This window comes from Hippichthys cyanospilos, chromosome 8, assembly GCF_059441005.1.
Source record: "Hippichthys cyanospilos isolate Australia breed blue-spotted pipefish chromosome 8, RoL_Hcya_1.0, whole genome shotgun sequence".
Classification (NCBI taxonomy): domain Eukaryota; kingdom Metazoa; phylum Chordata; class Actinopteri; order Syngnathiformes; family Syngnathidae; genus Hippichthys; species Hippichthys cyanospilos.
The window spans coordinates 20,951,539-20,972,164 of record NC_142376.1 but is presented as its reverse complement, the minus strand read 5'-3'; the positions used below and the strand labels follow the sequence as shown (position 1 = coordinate 20,972,164).

The window sequence follows — 20,626 nt, the reverse complement described above, 5'->3', positions numbered from 1 at the left end:
TGCGGTGGAACCCTCTCTGCATGCCTTTTGTTCTTTTTTTTTTCTGTTCCATGCATGTAGGCCATGTTTGCTCGCTACGTGCCAGAAATTGCTGCTCTCATCCTTAATCGGAAGAAATACGGAGGGAGTTATAACTCGACACGAGGCCGAAAGTAAGTTGGAACGCAGGCAAGGTGTGGTTGTGTGACTCAAGAGCGCCCCCCCCCAAACTCTTTCACTTAAAGTCACACGGGGGTGTTACCTCACTTTTTAGAGCACTTAAGAGAATGTTAATAAATAGTCACACTGCGTGACTGAAGACCTCGGCCATTAAGACTCATGCATCTTTATGCTCTTTGCTCTTTGTCATCTTCTTCTTACTCTCTCTTTCTGACTGAGGGCCACATTGAAAAGAACATTATGAGGAAAAAAGTCACAAAGTCAGGTGAAAAAAGTTTGAAAAAAAAAACGGTAATAAATGGAATCTTGCAAGAATAAAGCCATAATTTTAATGAGTGTATGTCAACATTCTCACTGAGAGCAGGAGTACTGTATATTAAATTACGTGCTTACAGTAACTTGCTAAGCAGTGAAACCATTTTACAAAGTATTAAGTAGAAACTGAGGATAAATACTTATTGAGCAGGCATACGGTTATGCTTTGCTCTAACTGACTTTAACTATTTTTATTGTTTAAAAAATATAAAATAAAATACATATGTCTTGTGGCTAATCTTCGACACGATTCATCCATTTAAAATATTACTTTTTTGCAAATTTGCAATCGTCACCAAGGAAAGAGCTTAAAATGTGGATACGTTGAAAAGGAAAAAAGGTAAATTGATGGATTTGTGAATAGCAAACAATGAATGAATAGACTAGAATAGAATAGAATAGAAAGAATAGAATCTTCTTTATTGTCACTGTATTACTACAGTGAAATTAGAGATGCTACTCCCCAGTGGCTACGCAGAAAAGCAAAAAAAGAAAACAAATAAGATGGGCGATGGTTTGCCTTATTCACATTTATTTTTGTGTAAGTGGTATTCCAACTTTTTTCTCGCAATATTGCAACATTTTTCCTCCCAAAATGAAATGATTATTCTTGTGATTTCATTATTCTTTTCACTGTGGCTCGAAAACTACTCATTTGTGTGCTGTGTGTTTTGTTTCTTTACTCCTTCAATGTTTAATTTGTATTTGAACAACAGAGCTTTCATTGCAGCCTAAACTTGTTGATTATTACGCGCACTGTTTGGATGGCCTGTAGATTGTGTTCAGTTCTAGATATCAGTACAAGCATAATTATCAAATGAAATTTAAACAGCCGTAAAACACCTACTGTGCATCAAAACAAATTATTATTTATAATAATGAAATACTTGCAATTGCATGTGCATTGGTGGTCTGCTAGAGCAGTGGTCCTCAAATCCCGGTCGGTCCACGGTGTTCGGTACCTACCGGGCCGCGTGGGCTGCACCCGAAATAATCTTTTGGAGATGATTTAGTTTAACAGTTCATACATTTGTGCTTGATCTTTGTCTTTTTGACGCCGCCTCTGGCCGCTGTTGATATTACATACATAGTGAGAAGGATGACGTGCAGCCAGCCCCCCTCCGGTCCGCAATCTAAATCTAAGGCGTTGACCGGTCCGTGGTGATCAGAAGGTTGGGGACCACTGTGCTAGAGCATTGATCCATTTCCTTGTAATTTAATTTTGCTTACATTCTTTTGTGTGCTGGCGTATTGTTCTGCTGCATCATTTATGGCATGCCCTCTGCAATGACCCGCAGACACGTGGCTTCTTCATGCGTCATGAAAAAGCCACCTTCCTCTTGTTTGTCACCGCTCGCCCCATGACATCATCAACGCTTGACACCACTCTGGCCCTGATCTTCAGTCAGCTCCCACACCCTTGAATGCTGGTTTGCCTCGCTCCCATTTGGAGACTCTAGATTGCTTCTGGCTTGCTTATTTATTTATTTATTTATTTTTCTAAACCCTGCTTTGGTTCTCAGTGCTTGCTCGGTTCCTCTGTTTGTCTGCTGCTGGTTGCTGTTTGAAATTCTGTACAAGATGCTGTACACAGTCCGTGTTGTACTGTATTGTGCTCCTTCTTGTGGCTCAAACCTCAATTGATATTCAGCAAGCAGTTTTTTTCAATTTTTTTCAGCATCTTCAGCGATGCACCCTCGCCTTCCCTTCTTGAATCTCTGTTCGATTGGGAAATAATTTAGCGAGTCAGATGTTAGAATACAAAGAGGCCAGGGAAAAGAAAGAAAGGCCTTTGTTCATGAGTGTGTGTCTGTCAGTGGCACAAGATTGATGAAATGTTATGTTTGGCAAAGTACTTCATCCCAGACTCACAAATGAGTGTTGAGAGTAGCCCTTGTCAAAACCCAGCATACTTTCTCCCACACTTGATTTTCTTCTTCCGCTTTCGTTCTGGAAAAGAACATGTGGTTCATGTCACGATATCAACCCAAGGCAAAGACATGACCATGTACATTAAATACAGTATGTATGCGTTTAGTGTTTACATATTCAAGACAAAGCAAGGTTTTGGCTTTTGGCCATCATTGACATGCATTGGAAATCATATTAGCCGATTACAAGTACAGAATTTGACTGATTACAGCGCTGAGGTCAGCATACTGTGAACTATTAAAGTTGCTTAAATTGAATCTTTCTGTATGAGCAGTGTCATTTGAAACCGCACAGCGTGAGAGGAAGCCGTACAGGGATTTCTCCTTTTTTGCTTGTGCTAGCCTGTGCAGTGTAGCGTACACCCGCCAGCTGAGTGACAGCGGCGAGCGTGTGTGTGTTGATACAATAATGTTGAGTGTAGCGTTTAGTTGGCAGCTCTGCTTTCGGGGGGATCTGTGTTTTCCATCATGGCTTCCATTAGGCCCAAGTTTAGTTTTAAAATGAGTTGGCACACAATCCGCGACAATCCCAAACCCTGGGACAGCGACCTTATGAAAAAATTTGGTCAGAGCCAACAACTTAACCATTTATTGAAAAATAAGAAACAACATTTCTGAAAAGGTGTTGTTGTTTCTCTTAATATAAATGTGCTTTGTCTACTTTCTGCATTACACTTGTGGACTGGCATTATCACAAAAATGTTTTTTTTAAGATGGCAAATGTCCATATGGGTGAATAAATATAGTACTTGCTCAAATTGTGACACCAACCTAATAGACCCTCCCCCTGAAAAAAAAAAAAAAAAAAAAAACAGACACAAAGAATTGATCTTTACTGCGAAATCTTTTGTCACTGTTACAGAGACCACAACACGTTTGCTGGTGGCACAATATACGGGGCATCAGTAGACAGATGTGCATTGTTAACTATCAATATGGATTAAAGGGTTATCATTATGAAAAACCTCGAAACCTCCCATGTCACTATTTGGTGATTTGCATATTTTTTCATTCATTTATATATAGGTCACTCAACACTTTTAGGTGTTATGTTTACATATTATTGACCAAATTTAAGAGTTGAAAACCGACTTCGCTTTGACGATGCAATGTTATTGTTTGAGGTCTCCTGAAAAGGGATGATTTTGGAAGTATGTGGGTTCCACTCGACACAAAGTATACATATGTCTATGTATGGATGTTAAAAATGTAGATATTTATTAGAAAATGTTTTGAATACATTTGTGCATAATTGTGCTGCAACTGGTCAAAGACATGCTCAAGCTCACCCACGATCCCTTTGGGAACACCACAAAGGAACTATAGCAAGAATGGAAAAATTAATGCAGTAGCAATAATCCTAGTCCTGTGTTAGAATATATAATATTATTGTAACAATACACTTGTACAATTGTGTTGAGGAAAAGCCATTTTCCTAAAGTATTCATGTTGGCTGCAATGTAAGGAAGATACAGATCCAAATTTGCATCCATTTGCCTACTTACAAGGAAAACTTGAAAAAAAAAAGAATAAAAAGCAGAGGATTAGAGCAGTAGTGAGTCACAGTGTCTGTTGCTGATGTTTGAGTTCTCTTGCTTTTCATTTTCAAATCATCCCAAACCACATCTTGGGATGTTGCACTTGACTGCATGTTGTGTGTGCATGCTCTGTTCTGCCTGATTGTATTTATTTTTTGTTTTCAAATGATGTGAATCTATTATTTTAGAAAATGGAGGCGAACTGTACAGTCATGCTAACTGAATGTTTATGTTCATGAGATTATGACCACTGTTTATTTGTAAGCGAGTCATTTATTTATTTATTTATTCATCTATTTTTACCTGGAAGGATCTTTGTGTTTGAAACTGGAGGAAATAACAAAATGGGTTTTAATATCGCCCCCATTAAACATTGTTATTGTTATTGTATTGTCGTCAGGTTTGTTGATGAACAAAATCTTTGATGGCATTTTCACGTTTGATTATCATTAAAAAATAATATTTAAAACTTGATATATATATATATATATATATATATATATATATATATATATATATATATATATATATATATATATATATATATATTTTTTTTTTTCCCCCTTTTTACATTCATCGTTGGGGCAGCCATTTTTCCACTTGCTGTCCACTGAAAATGAAATCACAGGCTCAGTAACGACTAATCACAGCTTAACTTGCATATGTCACTTGACTTGACCAAATTCAGGTGAGCCGTGATTGATGTGAACCCTGCGCAACTGTTAGTGTCATTTTAACGTTGACAGCAAGTGGCCATCCCCCTAGATAGATGCAAACAGATGCATTTTGCTGGTTAATTTGTATTCCTTATACGGTACACAATTATTATTGGAATGTTTTGTTTATACTAATGAAGGTACATAGGAGACACTTTTCCACAATTTTGCAGCCTCAGTTCAGATACTGTGTATCACAATTCTTGAACAAAATTGTGGTTTATCAAGTTTAGAATCAGGGTTGGGAAACTTAATTTTCTATATGACTTCAAAATTCAGCTCATAGATTTTTAGGACAAACTAGTTCCGTTTTTAGTTCATAATTGCATGTTTATGACTAAATTCATCCTTCTATCACGATATATTTTCAGCTAGTCTTTCCAAAAATAATACAGCAAACAATCTAATGAGCAAAATAAATCAAAGTTAACCCACATGATAAATGGGAAGACATTTTTACATATATACAGCTTAAGCATTTTACAATGCGGAACATTCAATTATTTGAAAGCGTATTCAAACACATTTTACTAACAACATATAAGTTTTTTTTGTAAGTTTTAAATTGTTTACCTGAAGTCAAATCTCAAGTTGCATTGTTGCTAATGGCAGAATCTGGGTCGGTATACTTTTTTTCACTTTTTATTGTAATACACGTTAAGACCATTCTGCATGATTGTATGCTAGCTAGTGTAGCGGAGACCATAGATATTCACAGAGGTGGACAAATTACATTTTTTTTGCTGGTCCAATAGATGTCAGCGCCCCTTTCGTCATCGTTGGTCCGCCATTTTTTCACGCTGAAAATTGTAATCGTTGGTCCATCGCTAACTTCCGTTGTCACCGCCTTCCATTGCTCACTTCTGTTGTTTTTTATTCCCATTCTTCTACTGAAAATGAACCTAACATCTGTAATTAGAATATTTATCAGACTTAATATGCAGCAGTAACAAAACTGAAGCAACAAGGCAAAATAAATAAACTTCAGCCCTAGACTTTAAGCGGCGATAAGTCATTATGATCATGTTAATCATATTTAAAATGCAAAATATCGCAAAAGATGTCAACACTTCATTTTGAAAGTCATTGATAATTCTATGTCTCTACAACAATTCCGTTGAGCAAGATGTGTACAGTATGCATTTTGGTTCATGGTTGATGAAACCCATCCCGGTGGCCGACAGTGGCATTACTTTACTGTCTCCTGGGAGCCCAAGGAGGCTCCAGGAGGGAAGGCCAATGCCTGCAGCAATTTGTCCAACAGTTGGCCTTCTCTGAGCCCTTCAAAGCACACAAACAAGTCCGCTGGCAGTCATGTTCGCTGAGATGCTAAATCATGCTTTACCATGATATTTTGTTTAAGCTGGTCGGTTTGAAAATTGTAATTGTTTGACCAACCATTCAGGTGATGGTTCCAATTCATCTAAATAGCATCTATCACATTCACTACGTTACATACACTACAAGTGAAAAACAACTTATTTCTGAGCTTGAGTTTCCTAAATGATGCCTATAACTAGAGAAATTAAGAACTTCTATAATGCATTATCTTGCCAAGAACCAATGCTTATCCCTTGGCTGTGTACCCATTGACTTCTTGAACGAGTCACCTCCTTGCGGCGGAAAGGCAATGCTTTGCTCAGCCATTTGCAAGCGACGTCGTTATGTAGACCATATTTAATAAGCAAAATAAAATGATTTCTTAACAGTTAATTCTAAATATTACTTGTATTTATATCAGCAAAAAGGGGGTGTCGGATTGACGGACATCTGACGGACTGTCTACACTGACCTTAGTGTGTAGAATTATTTTGTATAATCTTCTCTTCAGACACTTCATTTTTACCATTTTATGGCTCATAGATTGATACTCTACGTGCTTCCAGCAATATTTCTGTGACATTTGTATTTAATCACCAAGGCAATTATTTCTAGTCTTTTATGATAACATGTTAGAAAAAGCCTTTTTCACATTTTTTTCATCACAGAAACATTAATGAAGCAAAATTACTCGACGTTCAGTTCACATTCACCCAAAAATATGAATGGGTTTATGAACCTTCATTTATTGAATGCTACAATAACCGCTTATTGTAGAATACGGTATATCTGCTGCATTGATAACATCTTCCTACAAACCAAGTGATGCCCGTAAGTCCTCACCTTGGAGAAGAACACGGAGTCTCTGAAAGCATGAGGGAAAACTTGACCGATGTTTCCCATGCACTTGTGCCAAATGCCGCTGGCTGCCCGCACATATGTCAGCTCATCAGACCTGACGGCCCTTCGTCTTTGCTTAGCCATCACAGCTGCCTGTTAGATTCTTTTTAAGGACATCTGGGAAGACCATCACACGCCACAACGCTCATTACCGAACGCTACCATCAATCTGGAACCACAGCTCTCCACCAACTTCAACTTAGATTTCCTCCAACTGATTTTACTTGATTCAATTCAAGACACCAACTATTAAAGTTTCCTCCTGCCATACAAGAGCATAACGGTGACTTTAAAGAAAGCTGTCACGACAAATCTATGGCCGTGAATAGGAACATAAAGGGTGAACCCTGTAACGGCAGTTAATTTTAGGAAAGAGGAGTAACTTTATCCTTTTGGTTGTGAATGCAAAGGCGTTCGGTGCCAGGCCAAAACTAAAGTGTCTCAATTGTCTCCTGGCACGTCCTGGCACAAGTAGCGGATGAGGCCCATCGGCATTACGAGATAGCGTTACACATGTCCGCCAGGTAATTAGTGTGTCTGCCAAGCGTCTAGTTTGTGTCAGTTGAAGGACCCATTTGAATCCAGTTTTGGCAATGGAACAACATCACACTCAAATTTAATTTTATGATTCAACTGCATAGTTAACTGGGACTGATCACAACCTGAGTCAAAGAGGAACACCATTTAGAGAGAGCATGAACCCTTTCCAATACTTGGGATGTTTAGCAATTTTGAAACCTGTACTCATTAGAGAAGGGACGGCAAACAAGTTGTTAATATAAGTGCAGAAAATAGTTTGGGCCATAATATTTATTTCAATTGTACTTTATCTCATATAAGATTTTGAGTCCATTTTGGTCATAGGAGTAGGATCACTCCTACACATGCACACCTACACACACGCACACACACACAAACACCCTTGATTAGCATTTCTCATAAAAGTGACCTATATCATTATTAAACAATAGACATTACTTATGACAATTTTATATAGAACGTTACAAGAAACAAACATCTTGTATACTTGTAACGTTACAACTTTTACAGGGTACTTCTTGGTTAGCGGAGGCTGAAGTAATATTTTTGAAGGTTTTTTTTTGTCTGTGATATTCACACACACACATGTTCCTGGAGATCAGGCGCAGTTGTTCTGCTTAAGCTAGTCACACACATCGGTTGAGTGCGTCAATTGGCCTCCCCTGTCTTCGTACGATGAATGGGTGCATTTCTCGGCCTGGTTCAATACAAATAGATAAGAAATGCATTTTCTTCTTTATTAGCACCTTCAGCAATAGCATTTCAAGAAACACTTATTTGTTTTGACATTCAACAAATCACGAGCATTTGGCTTCTACTGGACCAGCAAAGATTAGAACATACGATGTTGAGAAGTCATGTTGTGGTCTCAGTTAGCTTTGACTTTCCGTCATAGGCTATTCACCCATTCAGTGTGTGTTAGAATCATCAAACAGACACCAATGACAGCAAATATTCATGGTGACGATCAAGCGGAATAAGAATGAGGCTTAGACCGCTCCCTTTCATCAGTGTTGCTTTTGTTTGCCTGTGGATCTGACTTTTGCATTTGATCACTATAGCCTGCAGTGCGTACATCCAAACACGGATCTAACGTGCTGCCGCAATCACCGCCTGACAGATTCCTGCAACGGCAACTCTTGCCAAGTTCTTGTCTCGGTGTCCTGTTTAGAGTTTGAGTCAAGCTGAGGCCTCCCAAATCCCTTTGAACGTCTTTCGCAGCGTTCTGCAAAAAGTGCGATCATATTGATGTGCATGTTTTTGTCAACATCCATTCCGCTCACATGGGGGCGGTTTGGCCGGAGGGACCACTTTTCTATTGAGAACGGATGACGGGCCGACCACTGCGGGTCGCGTGATTATAACTTAGATTTGCTAAAGTGGCTCAGAGTTGAGTGTTTGATTGCGCTCATCCTGCAGGTTTAAACCACTTTTTATGACAAGGGGGGAAAATATTCACTTCAATGGCAAATACGATATAATTCAATTAGGTCTTTGCTTTGAAAAGACCTTTTTTGACTTTTTTTTTTTTTTCTCTTGGTGCTTTGGTTTTTGCTGATGATGTTTGGGAGACATGCCAGTGTCTGCAATGATTTATGTTGCCCACTCAAAATGATTTCTTCCCCTCCCCTCCTTTTAGGCATATTGTGGTCTGTGGTCATATTACCCTCGAAAGTGTCTCCAACTTCCTCAAAGACTTCCTACACAAGGACAGGGATGATGTCAATGTAGAAATTGTTTTTCTCCATAAGTAAGTTCACATATTTGTCCTAAATCTCTTCAAAAAAAAAAAAAAGATCCATATCGGATTCATGCATTCGCGTACTCACAAATCTCCCCTTGTGTGCTAGTATTTCCCCTAATCTTGAGCTGGAAGCCTTGTTCAAACGCCATTTCACACAAGTCGAGTTCTACCAGGGATCTGTTCTCAATCCTCACGACCTGGCTCGAGTGAAGGTACATAATATTTCAGCCCTTTTTGGACCGTATTGTTCACTTGAAATGTTATCATGTGCAGAAATGTACTGTCAAAAATCCCCAGGCATGATCAAACTTGGAAACTTTGTGTTTATCTGAAACACAAAAAATGACAGAAAAGGTGATTAAAAAAACACTCAACAAAATTTAATACGGTACTGTGGAGCAGGCTGACATAATTACCTGTACCATAGTGCAAGTCAACTTTTTAATTATTTTTTGTATAAATAATGCACATGCATATTCACAGTGTATTTTTAGGTCCTTGGATTCAAAATGTTGACATTCTTGTATTTTTATTTATTTGATTTTTTTTTTACCTTCACACTTTGTTCTATAATTTTAATGCTTTGACTCTTCTACCCAAATGTTGTTTTACCATTACATATTTTATTTTCATCATTATGACATCTGAAATCAAATTACTTTTCAGTCTCATCTCATTTCAAGTTGAGTTCTGTAAAATTATTTGTAAATGTGTACTTTTCATTCTCAGATACAGTGAACCATCATCTATAGTGGCGTCAAGTAACGGGGCTATACTGCATCACTGATTTGATCAAAATAATGAAATAAATATATTTTAAAAAATATTAAAAATGTCAAAAACGCAAAAAACACACACTCTCCATCTATACTTCTTTTCTCTGGTCTCGGTTTGCTTTCATCTGATTGGCTCAGTAAAATCAACACAGCAAACTGATTGGCTGAGAAGCCTGTAACTGCTTAATGCAGCGGTGTGCGCGTCTTGGTCTCTACTCAACACTTGCGCCGCCTGAACACTTGTTAGATTTGTTTGCGTGTGATGCCCTAGAAATGGCTCCTTAACGTCCTGTGTCTTCTAATTCATCGAGTGAACAGAAAAACAAAAGGAAGACGATGAGTTTAAATGAAAAAGTGAAATTCAAAATATTGGTGTTATAGTATTGAAACATGCCTAGCCAACATCTGAATGAGATGAAACAAAGACACTGAATGCAAGTTAGACAAAAACGGTGGCCTAACGACCTTGTAGGCTTTACGCCCAACCAAGGCTACCACTGGGTTGTGGATGAGGCTATGAGGCTAGAGCGGTTGCCATCGGAGTTGCCAGCATGTAAATGGAATCCTGCCTTTATTTGTGGGCATTTGGGCTGGAAGAAAAAAAAGCCGCAGCAACAACTCCCTATCACGATGTTACTTGTCTGTTGGAAATTCCTGTTTGAACCACCAGCAGAAGTCTAGAAGCTTACCCCAAGGGTTTTCGGGTCCTCATTAACGCGATGAAGGATACTTGTACCGTATTTTATGGACTATAAGCCGCAGCAGCAAAAATCTTTTACCACGGCTAAGCCACACTGGACTATAAGTCGCTGGTATATGGTGGTAATATGAAACTTACATTTTCTTATACAGTATATATATATATATATATATATATATATATATATATATATATATATATATATATATATATATATATATATATATATATATATATATAAAGAATCATTCAAAAAGAAATATGAATTATTTAAATACAATTCAACTTCACTCTTGTAGATAATAATAATAATAATAATAATAATAATAATAATAATAATAATAATAATAATAATAATAATGATAATAATAATGTTTATCTGTTTGTTACTGGCGTGGTGATGTCAGACTCTGAAATTGAAATGTTTGTGCGTAGCTCGCAAATGCACCTATTCAAACATAGGTTGCATATTTCCCCTAAAAATATTTGACAATGCATGGCTTGAGGTTTTGCACCTTTAGAAATCCTTTCCAGGTAAATCCAAAGGCAGATCATATGACTAATATCTGTGTGAATATTGGAAGACCAAAGACAGAAGTGGAACAAACTTAACAGGCAGATTAAGTTCATTTGAATTGTGCATGCTTCCATAGCATCACTGACACTTCCAATCATGATCAAAAGGGTTTCATGACCAGTGTATTTCGGCCTTACATGCATGTATAGATTGAGTCAGCAGATGCCTGTCTCATCCTGGCCAATAAATACTGCGCTGATCCTGATGCTGAAGACGCCTCCAACATCATGAGGTAGCACATCATCTTAACCTAATCAGATGTACTTTTTATTTATTTATTTATTTTTTATTCAATGTGTTTTCTTTTAACTGTTTACAACCCTATAGGGTCATCTCCATCAAGAACTACCATCCCAAGATCAGAATAATAACACAGATGCTTCAGTATCACAATAAGGTGAGAGCCTTTCGTTGGGCAAATAAACACTAGCAGCAACTGGAGGCGTCCATCTGTTGGGAAAAATGGGAAAATATTGTGATGGACCCAAGCATTTTGAGGCCCCCTGTGAACCAATGCAAACATTTTCAAAGGCCCATGTACTGAACAGGGTGATTTAAAAGTAAACCCTCTATTTTGAAATTTATTCATATGCTGTCATATTTTGCTGTTTTTTTCTGTTCCATGATGTATGGCAATTAAATATATGTTGTTGTTTTTTTGTTTTTTTGTTTCAAAAGTGGCCGGACTTCTGGCCCTAAAAGAATGTGCCCAGCTAGTGGCACAATATAAAGTTTAGAGATCCGCTGTTGAGGGTACAAGATGGTGGAGGGCTCATTAAAGAAAGATAACGCTCAAGTTGACGCTAAGACAATTAACGATGTCATGCAAAACTCATTGCTATAGGATCTGTGGCTAATACTACATGACGCTCGGCAAATTCCTGTAGTCAGGCATACTCCTCTTTTGTAGGTTTTCAAATTTAAAAAAAAAGGATTTGAAAAGAAAATAGCATCGATATAATTCCCATATATCGTAGAGCACACGCAAAAAATGTAAAAGTATTATAATCTATGAATACATTATAATTAAATAAGTACGTATGAGAAGTAACAGAGAGTTACTTTGTAATTGTAATTCTGCACTTAATACCCTTTAAAATGATACTTGGCGGTAGCTCAAAAATGGACAGTTACAGAAATTTGAATATTGCGAGTTGAAAAGTCTGGTTTTGAGAAAAATGGATTTAAGGTTTTGGCACATTCGTCTTTCAGTGGTGAGCATCGTCTGCTAATCTCTAATTTTGATACACTTCGATTACAATTTTAACCTTTTGGCTGCTGGTAAATGAAAGACCTTAAGGAGGTTGGTTTTGTAGAATCCTAGAATTGACATCTCATCTTCAGAATAATATTTCCGTCGATATTTTAAAACTAATCTTCCGGTTGTGTGAAAATGCATCACATAGACACAAACACACGCACACACACGGACACGCACACGCACTAACAACCTTTTAGGCCATTGTACTGTCAAAAAATATCTGAAGTCATCTTCTTCTTGTATGCCCAAGGCCCATCTGCTGAATATTCCGAGCTGGAACTGGAAGGAGGGGGATGATGCCATCTGCCTTGCAGAGCTGAAGGCAGGCTTCATCGCCCAGAGCTGCCTGGCTCAAGGACTGTCCACCATGCTGGCCAACCTCTTCTCCATGAGGTCCTTCATTGAGGTAATTCCCCGTCCACAGATAAATCCGGGCTCACGTTGCGTTTGGCTTCAATGAACTGCTTCATGAGGAGATTGGAGACGAGGCACACATAAGTGGCGACAGCATGCGGGAAGGAGATGCAATGCAGAAGCCTTTTTCTAGTAAAGCGAGACTTCCTTGTCCAGAGCGAGAGAGACATCCCATTAGTGCGTTCAGATGTCCCGGCACATCATATTTTACCGTGATATTTCATCTGGATTCGATTTCTGTGGCTGAGCTGCGAAGGGGTGCTCGCCTCTATCAAAGGACTATTCTTGTGACATTAAGATGATGGATCAATACATAAATGAGCGGGCCCCGCATCTGCACACCATATCGTCACGGAAAAACATGGACGCTGACTTGTCTGCCATTTATTTCCAGATCGAGGAGGACACCTGGCAGAAATATTATCTTGAGGGAGTGGCTAATGAGATGTACACAGAGTATTTGTCCAGTGCCTTTGTGGGCCTCTCCTTCCCCACGGTGTGTGAGTAAGTACCCCTCTTTGGCCTCTCGGCCAGCTCGCCGTCCACGGTAGGTTTTATGACAAACGGGAGTGAAAATGCAAACCGAAAGCAACTGGCCCATCCTAATACTCTGCATATTTTCCAGGCTGTGTTACGTGAAGCTGAAGCTGTTGCTCATTGCCATCGAGTACAAGTCCGAGCAGAGAGAGAGCAGGTTTGTATGTAACAAATACTCCTAGAATACCTGACGATGTGTTTGAATGCAATATCAACCTGGAATGAAACTGTCTGCTGTTTAAATGCTGCAACAAAACACTCGAAGGTGCCTTCTTGATTCTCCTACAGATATACGGAGCCACACCAACAAATAAATAACCCATTCTTTCTGCTCCATTATATTCTAGTGGACCAACAAATAGATATATTAATATAGACAAAATCCATATCTCTGGACAATTTTAAGCTAAACAAAATTCACATTCCATTTTCAATGTTAGTTTTTCCCCTCCTTAACTTCTTTTGGTTCCCTGTCAATAACTGAAAATGTTTTCAGTAATCTCCGTTGCCAAATCAGTATAAGGGCTACACTGAAAAGAAATAGTGAAATTATGAGAAAAGGTCCTAAAATTATAATCATATGTATCACAAATAAAGAAGTTCCACAATTTCCTGATAAAATTACAAGTTTTTTTATTTCCTCTCTTTTATAATATTAGTATATTTCCTTCATCAAATTTGACTTGTTTTTTTTGAAGATGACTCTTTCCGAAGTCAGATTTGTGTTTATTTAATATAACGTCACTATTTTGATTTTGTAAAGTTTTGATGTAGTCTTAGTAATAATCATTGTACAATTTTTTTCATGTATTTTAATAATTCGATTAGTTTATAATAACAAAATTAGGATTAATACTTATTTTGGCAGTTTTAGGACTTTTTATGAAAGGATTTTTCATAATATAACCATTTGAACCCTGCAAAATCCCTACTTTAATTTTGTATGAATTAAATTTGTTATTGAGTATACTCTTTTTCTTTTTTATGTGGCCCTAATACTCTGTGAACTCCCACTCCCGCATCCCCTTGAAAACTTAACCAGTTTGAGAGTGTGTGTGTGCGCGTGCGTACGTGCAAGCGTACATACGTGCGCGTGTGTGTGTGTTTGTGCTCAGCACACCAGAAGCCATTTCATACATACTAGAATTCTCCGTGTACAAGTTTTTGTTCATTTTCAACGCCCCATATTGGGGGGGGGTCGACTTATACTCGCAGAACTCAAAAGCAGACCAATTTTCTCCACATAGCTGTATTTGAATAACATGAATTTGAATGCAAAATAAGTCATATCATGTTATTTACAAGCAGTGTTGGGCTAGATACTTCAAAATTGTTTCAAATTATTTATTACTTATTACTGTCATTTTCAAAATAATTAGTTACATTACAATATTACTGTATGTGCATTACACTACTATTGCATTACTTTTACATATTACTCTTACTTTACTTTACTTTACATTATACACCCAGTCAAAGGTTAGCTTAAGCCTAAAAATAGTATAAATCATTTCATCTGTATTGTATTGTAAACCTTTAGAGACAAGATATTAAATCTTTTTTTGGTATTTATATCTCTTTATTAGTTTGCTTCAGTGCATGGGTGGAAATATGCATTGCATGTTTATGCTGTATGCAAAAAAAATCGATGGTTTCGGTTGGGCTAATGTTAGCAGCTAGCCAACATCGATGTTGTGTTGAATGTAGTTCAGCTCTTCTCAATTGTATATTGCCCAGCATATTCCTATATTCCTACATTCCTATATTCATTTTTTTGTGTCTAATATATTACACTACCTCATTACAACAAAAAGTAACGCATTACAAAAAAAAGTAATTACTTTAAGTAATTAATTGTAAGTAACGCATTACAGTAATTACGTTACTTTATAATGCATTACTGTACTCCCAACACTGTTTACAAGGCTTAAAACGATTATGTTCCTTTTATTCAATATAGCATGCATCTGTTTTAGCAAGTTGGCACTTTCATCCAATGCCGCCTTATTGCCTCTTTGTTGTCAACAACGACGCTGCGTGGATAGTTTTTCCAGCGCACTTTGCCCATTATATAAAGGAAAAGTCAGTTTGACTTGTCCATTCAAGCCAAAAATGTGAGAGCAGTGGCATGGCGCATGTGGATTTCAGCAAGGGGGGAGAAACACAGCAAAGAGCAACCCATCCACCCTCTGATCTCGCCATAGTCATCACTTGGGTAAAGAAGGCTTCAGTAAAGAATTTCTGGAGACCTCCATTTCAAACCAATTGGACAGGTCCCAAGATGTGGAAGATTGACGAGAATGTTAGCGCAAATGATGAACGGGAAGAAGAGGATGTCTGGGATTGAAATGGGAGGAGCTTTTTGGCGTTTCAGATAGTGATGATAACTTAAAGGGCTTTTCGCCAAATTCATATTGAGCTGCGTAAATAAAGCATTGAAACTTCAAATCATTTTATTGTTGAAATATTAGTTTCTGAATTTGCGTCTACACGCGGGCGACACTTGTCTTGTTTCTGCCCAAAATCGCATCAGTATGTTATTCAATATACAATGAAGAAATGTGTCTAAAAGTAAAATTATTTAGTTATTTTAATAATACACACCATGTGTTTTAATTGGACAGCCATCATATGTGTAATCACTACAGTCAGATGAAGACTTATACGTGCGTTTTTTTGTAAAATTCACCCACATTGAAATAAAAAAAGGGGGAATTGATATTCCCAAAGTGGACTTGTACACGGAGAAATACGGTAGTTAACTGTAGATTGTAGATTTGTGCCAATGGTATTATTGAACTGTACAATTAATAGTAAACAAGAAAATATTCCCTTGAAATGCACAGACAGTATTCAATAATCAAAGTGATTTTAATGAGTTGTTTTAGGTGCAATGATGTGGACAAGCACAAAAGTGCCAAACAATGAAGCTTCCAAATGTCCATCCATCCAAATGACAACTGTTTGATTTGAGATTTTGTTCTTGTTGTTTGCAGAAGCCGAAAGCGGTATGCCCTCTACCCTATCTTACTTCCAAAGTTCCGCCACTACTTTAATGCTTCTGACTTTGGGAGTTTGTCCCCCACCCCCATCCCCAAGGAATATTCCCCAAACGTTATCTCACACAGGCCTCTTTTTTTTTTCTTCTTCTAACTCATTTCTTTTATATTTTTGATGGTGTCCCTTGTGCTGAGTGCACTAACTTCTTTGCAGGCAGAGTTAGAAAGAGACATAGAGGAACTAGATGAATTGGATGTGTTTGTAGGAGTGCTGTTTTATTGTCTTTGCCTGTTGTCGCTGTACCAAGGCCAAACGCTCGCTCACCCTCTCCACATCTACGTCTTATTTGATTTTCTCCTCGACCAGCCCTTTCGCTTAGTTGATTTCTCTCACTTTCACTTTCGTTTTTTCAGTTGTGACCTAACTATGTGTGTGTTTATCTTTTTGACCCAATTACTTCAAATCAAACCAATCAAAAGCTGTTTTGCACAAACAAAAACTATGACAGATGTGTTCCTGATAATCTCTTGTTCTACATTCTGGACACCCCTGATTATACATTACATGCCGGCAGTGCTTATTATGATCGCATGTCTTGTCCCCCGTGAGTTTATTACACCAAAGCCCATTCATCCAGGAACAAAGCATGGACATTTTGGATAGCATTTCAGTGTATCCAAAGTGGAATTTTAACCCCCTCCCCACTCCCTCCCCAAATGCATTTCACTTTTGCATTCCATCACCCTCTCATGGTCTCAGTGCTTCACGTGCTGCACATGTGATATAGCGAAAAAAGGGAAGGGGTTAAAGTGTAAAAATATGTGTGTGCGTGTGTGTGTCGCAATGTTCAGTCAACCCCACATATGTATATGTGTGTGTATGTGTGCGTCTCTGGAGTAGATGTCCTCAAGTAAGGTCACTTCCTGTCAGTTTGGTGTTTGAGAAACAATCCAACTGCACAGAAGTTACTGCAACCGTCTGCATCTACGTACCCATACCCTAGACCTGTACTGCAGCCCCCCCCATGTTGTTTGGTATATTTGCATGCTTTGAACATTAATGACACCACGTGACCTTGGTGTCGAACCGCCTGCCTTGTTGCTCACAATGTGAGGTTTGGATGCTTTTGCAAGTTTCCATTCATCACCTGCACCTCGAAACTCTCAGATTGGGGCAGCAATGCTTTGTGGAAGTGTTTTAATCGGTTTGTTTGGTCTCACTAATGAGCATGCTTATCTCTCTTATCTCTCTGGGGGGCTATTCAATCTGAGTGAATTCTCGCTTTTCACTTCTTTTACATCGATGAAAGAATGTTGACATGGAAATCTGAACTGCATGACTTGCACAATTTGATGAGATGGATTCAATTGCTCCCTTGATGCTTGTGACATAATTATTAGAGCGTGAAAGAGCCCACAGGAAAGACACATCTGCTTTGATGACTCACTGATTTAAAAAAAGAAATAAATCATTGAAACCTGATCGGTTCAGATTTGGGGTCTTTCATTTGGGCTCACATTGTGGAGGTGTGCCCTTCAAGGTCTGTCAATATTGTGTGTTTGTTGATTTGATTTCACACTTACATCATTGATGACTGTTGCCCGCAGGTAACCATTAATGACCTTCGTGTGTGTATGTGTGTGTGTGTGTGTGAGACCCTAAAATAGGTGCGTGCGAGTGTGTATGCTGTTTCCTCTTCGTGTCAATCTAATTAATGGGGAATGATACAACCATTTTCAGAATAAGAGCATTGCAGTCATAACACAAAAGGCCACACTCATATCATGTTGTATTTTCAGATTTTCATTGGCAGTTTAAATAATCAACATTGAAATCAATTTCTACAATGTGCCATAACTGAATTATGAAGCTGTTTCTAAAACTGTGCTGTTGTTGTTTTTTTTTAAACTAAATCGAATGAGCCGTCTCCCTTGGATCCCACTGTCCGACAATAACACACATTAATTGTTCTTCTTATAATGTAATTCACATCTTTTGTTCTGTAGTCATGTCTAACTTGTCATTACAACGTTTGTCCAAGTGATGATGTGTAAGGAAATAATCCCAATCCTTTGTGCATTTACATTGTTTTACATTCTGTCCCCCCGCATAATTTGCAAATCTCTATACAGTTAATGTCGCGTTCAAGATTTCTGAAATTGGTGTAGATCATTTTGCCAAAATGGTTAATGATTATGGCCCAAAATAAAGTTAGCATTGTCAGTCTTATCATTATTTGTAATTGTTATAATATATTAAAACAAAAAAACATCCGTTATCCTGGGCCAAACACTAATTTAATTAAATATGGACTGACTTATTCAAAAATAAGTCGTGCAAAATTTTCAGGCAAGAATTATTTATCTTTATTTTTAGTGAGTTTTAACAACTCAACATTCATTGCTTGTGCTTAACTTGCTTAATTTCCACAGTTAAATAGTCTGTAAACACAGCGTAAACACGTCTTGCAAACCACACATCCAGTTTTGTTCTGGAATAGTGTTCGGAAATGCTGTTTAGAACTCCCAGATTACTGACATGTCATAATCATGGCATGAGAAAACAGAAGGCACAAACAAGTTGACTTAAGGGAAAAACATTGTCATGAACAGCTGCTTATTTTCAATTTGCTATTCTCACTTCTATGGAGCCATTATCTGAGAAAATCTATCTGAGAAAGTATTATGTATTCTATTCATTTCTAGTGGTAGAGAAGACGTTCACACTCCGAAAGGGTTTTTATAGCGCGTTCAGCAATAAGGGTTTTGAGAGCACGTTCAGCAATTATCTGGGTTTTGTCAAAAATACCAGGATCCGCAATTTTATTATAATTCCATGTAGGAGCCATGTTTTCTTTGCTCCACCTAATGTAAATGAAAACATTAGCATTAGCTTAATGTAAATAAAAACATTAGCATTTGTGATAGCTGCAAAGTTTTGCCTACTTTGAAAAGTATGTTGAAATGGCTATAATGTTTTATCTTTTTTCCATCTTACTTTTTTTTGTAAACCTAAAAATAATAGAAGTTATACTAAACCATGTGTTTAGATGGTAGGCTGTTAGAAGGGGCGTGTTGCCTTTCTTCCGTTTCAAAGGGAAAATATGCATGAGAGTTTGATCAATTTTAGCATATCAATACTTGGTTAATGTAATTGTAAGTGGAAGCTTATTTTGTAAAATTTGTTAGGAATTAGGGTTTTTGGGAACATGATTAAAAATATGTTCAGGCATTTATGCTTTTAGGATCCATATACACTTTTGGAAAGTTTTCAGCTATTGCAGGACTCAGGAAACACTTTTGCTTCCAGAGGTGGCCCCCAAACCTTACTATAAAATAATAATTACATAAATGCGATGTTAAAAAAAAAAATCATAATTTAGGAAAACACATTGGTACCTCTACTTACAAACATCTGCAGGTTACCAAATGCCTCTTTATTAAAAATATCCTGTCATGTTACCAAGGAAAATCTCGGATGAATGACGTTGTTGCTGTATAATAATGAGACACAAGACACCAGTGCTCGCTCAAACAATACTGTAATATAAAAAGTCATCGCAACATGCGCCATCCACACTTTCCACCAACAATTCACACCGTAGGACTAACAAACATAAATTTGACATTAGCTACAGCTAATTTTCACATAAAAACACGTTGGGCTTCTGCAAGCAAACTGGTGAACAATTTCTCCAGAATCACTAGTTAACTAGCATTCCATCGTGTCTGACTGCATGTTAGCGAGAGGGCTAAAAAAACGTAACGCAGGAAGTACATTGCATGAACTTAAACAAAACGTAAGTAAACATCCATGGTCAAAATGATCCAAAAATAAATTGTATTGCTCCTGTGGACTTGTAAATGATACCTAGATCACTGAAAATGTAAAAAAAAAAAAAAAAAAATAGTCCAAATAAAATGCCTCACAGCATGCACCACCTTCACACCAGCGCCATATCAAGGCAAACAAATGAACTGCATTCATATTATTAACTGCTACAATTAATATTATTACTTTAATGGGTTTAGGGGCGTTTTTTGAGCTATTTACAATACATGTTAAAACGGGCCCTACTCACGAAAAGCCCATGCTATGAATGAATCCAGAACTAATTAATTTCGTAAGTGGAGGTACCACTGTACATTAAATAGTTTGCAAAATACTATCTAGCAAACTATACTGCAAGTAGATAGAA

At 37.6% G+C, this 20,626-nt stretch overlaps 1 protein-coding gene across 27 annotated transcripts in view; it reads left to right on the top strand.

Annotated features, from left to right (window-relative positions):
- LOC148420513 (calcium-activated potassium channel subunit alpha-1a) overlaps positions 1–20,626 on the top strand; it is a 219,608-nt gene that overhangs the window by 142,576 nt on the left and 56,406 nt on the right. For 14 of the 27 annotated variants that reach the window (XM_088420935.1, XM_088420937.1, XM_088420926.1 and 11 more), the window contains 8 exons: positions 9,059–9,169; positions 9,270–9,375; positions 11,366–11,448; positions 11,544–11,613; positions 12,728–12,883; positions 13,286–13,395; positions 13,517–13,585; positions 16,425–16,436. In XM_088420935.1, coding sequence (XP_088277061.1) covers positions 9,059–9,169; positions 9,270–9,375; positions 11,366–11,448; positions 11,544–11,613; positions 12,728–12,883; positions 13,286–13,395; positions 13,517–13,585; positions 16,425–16,436 — 717 coding nt within the window. Of the gene's footprint in view, positions 1–60; positions 153–9,058; positions 9,170–9,269; positions 9,376–11,365; positions 11,449–11,543; positions 11,614–12,727; positions 12,884–13,285; positions 13,396–13,516; positions 13,586–16,424; positions 16,437–20,626 lie in introns of all 27 variants that reach the window. The other 13 variants (XM_088420934.1, XM_088420921.1, XM_088420925.1 and 10 more) reach the window with 3 other exon arrangements.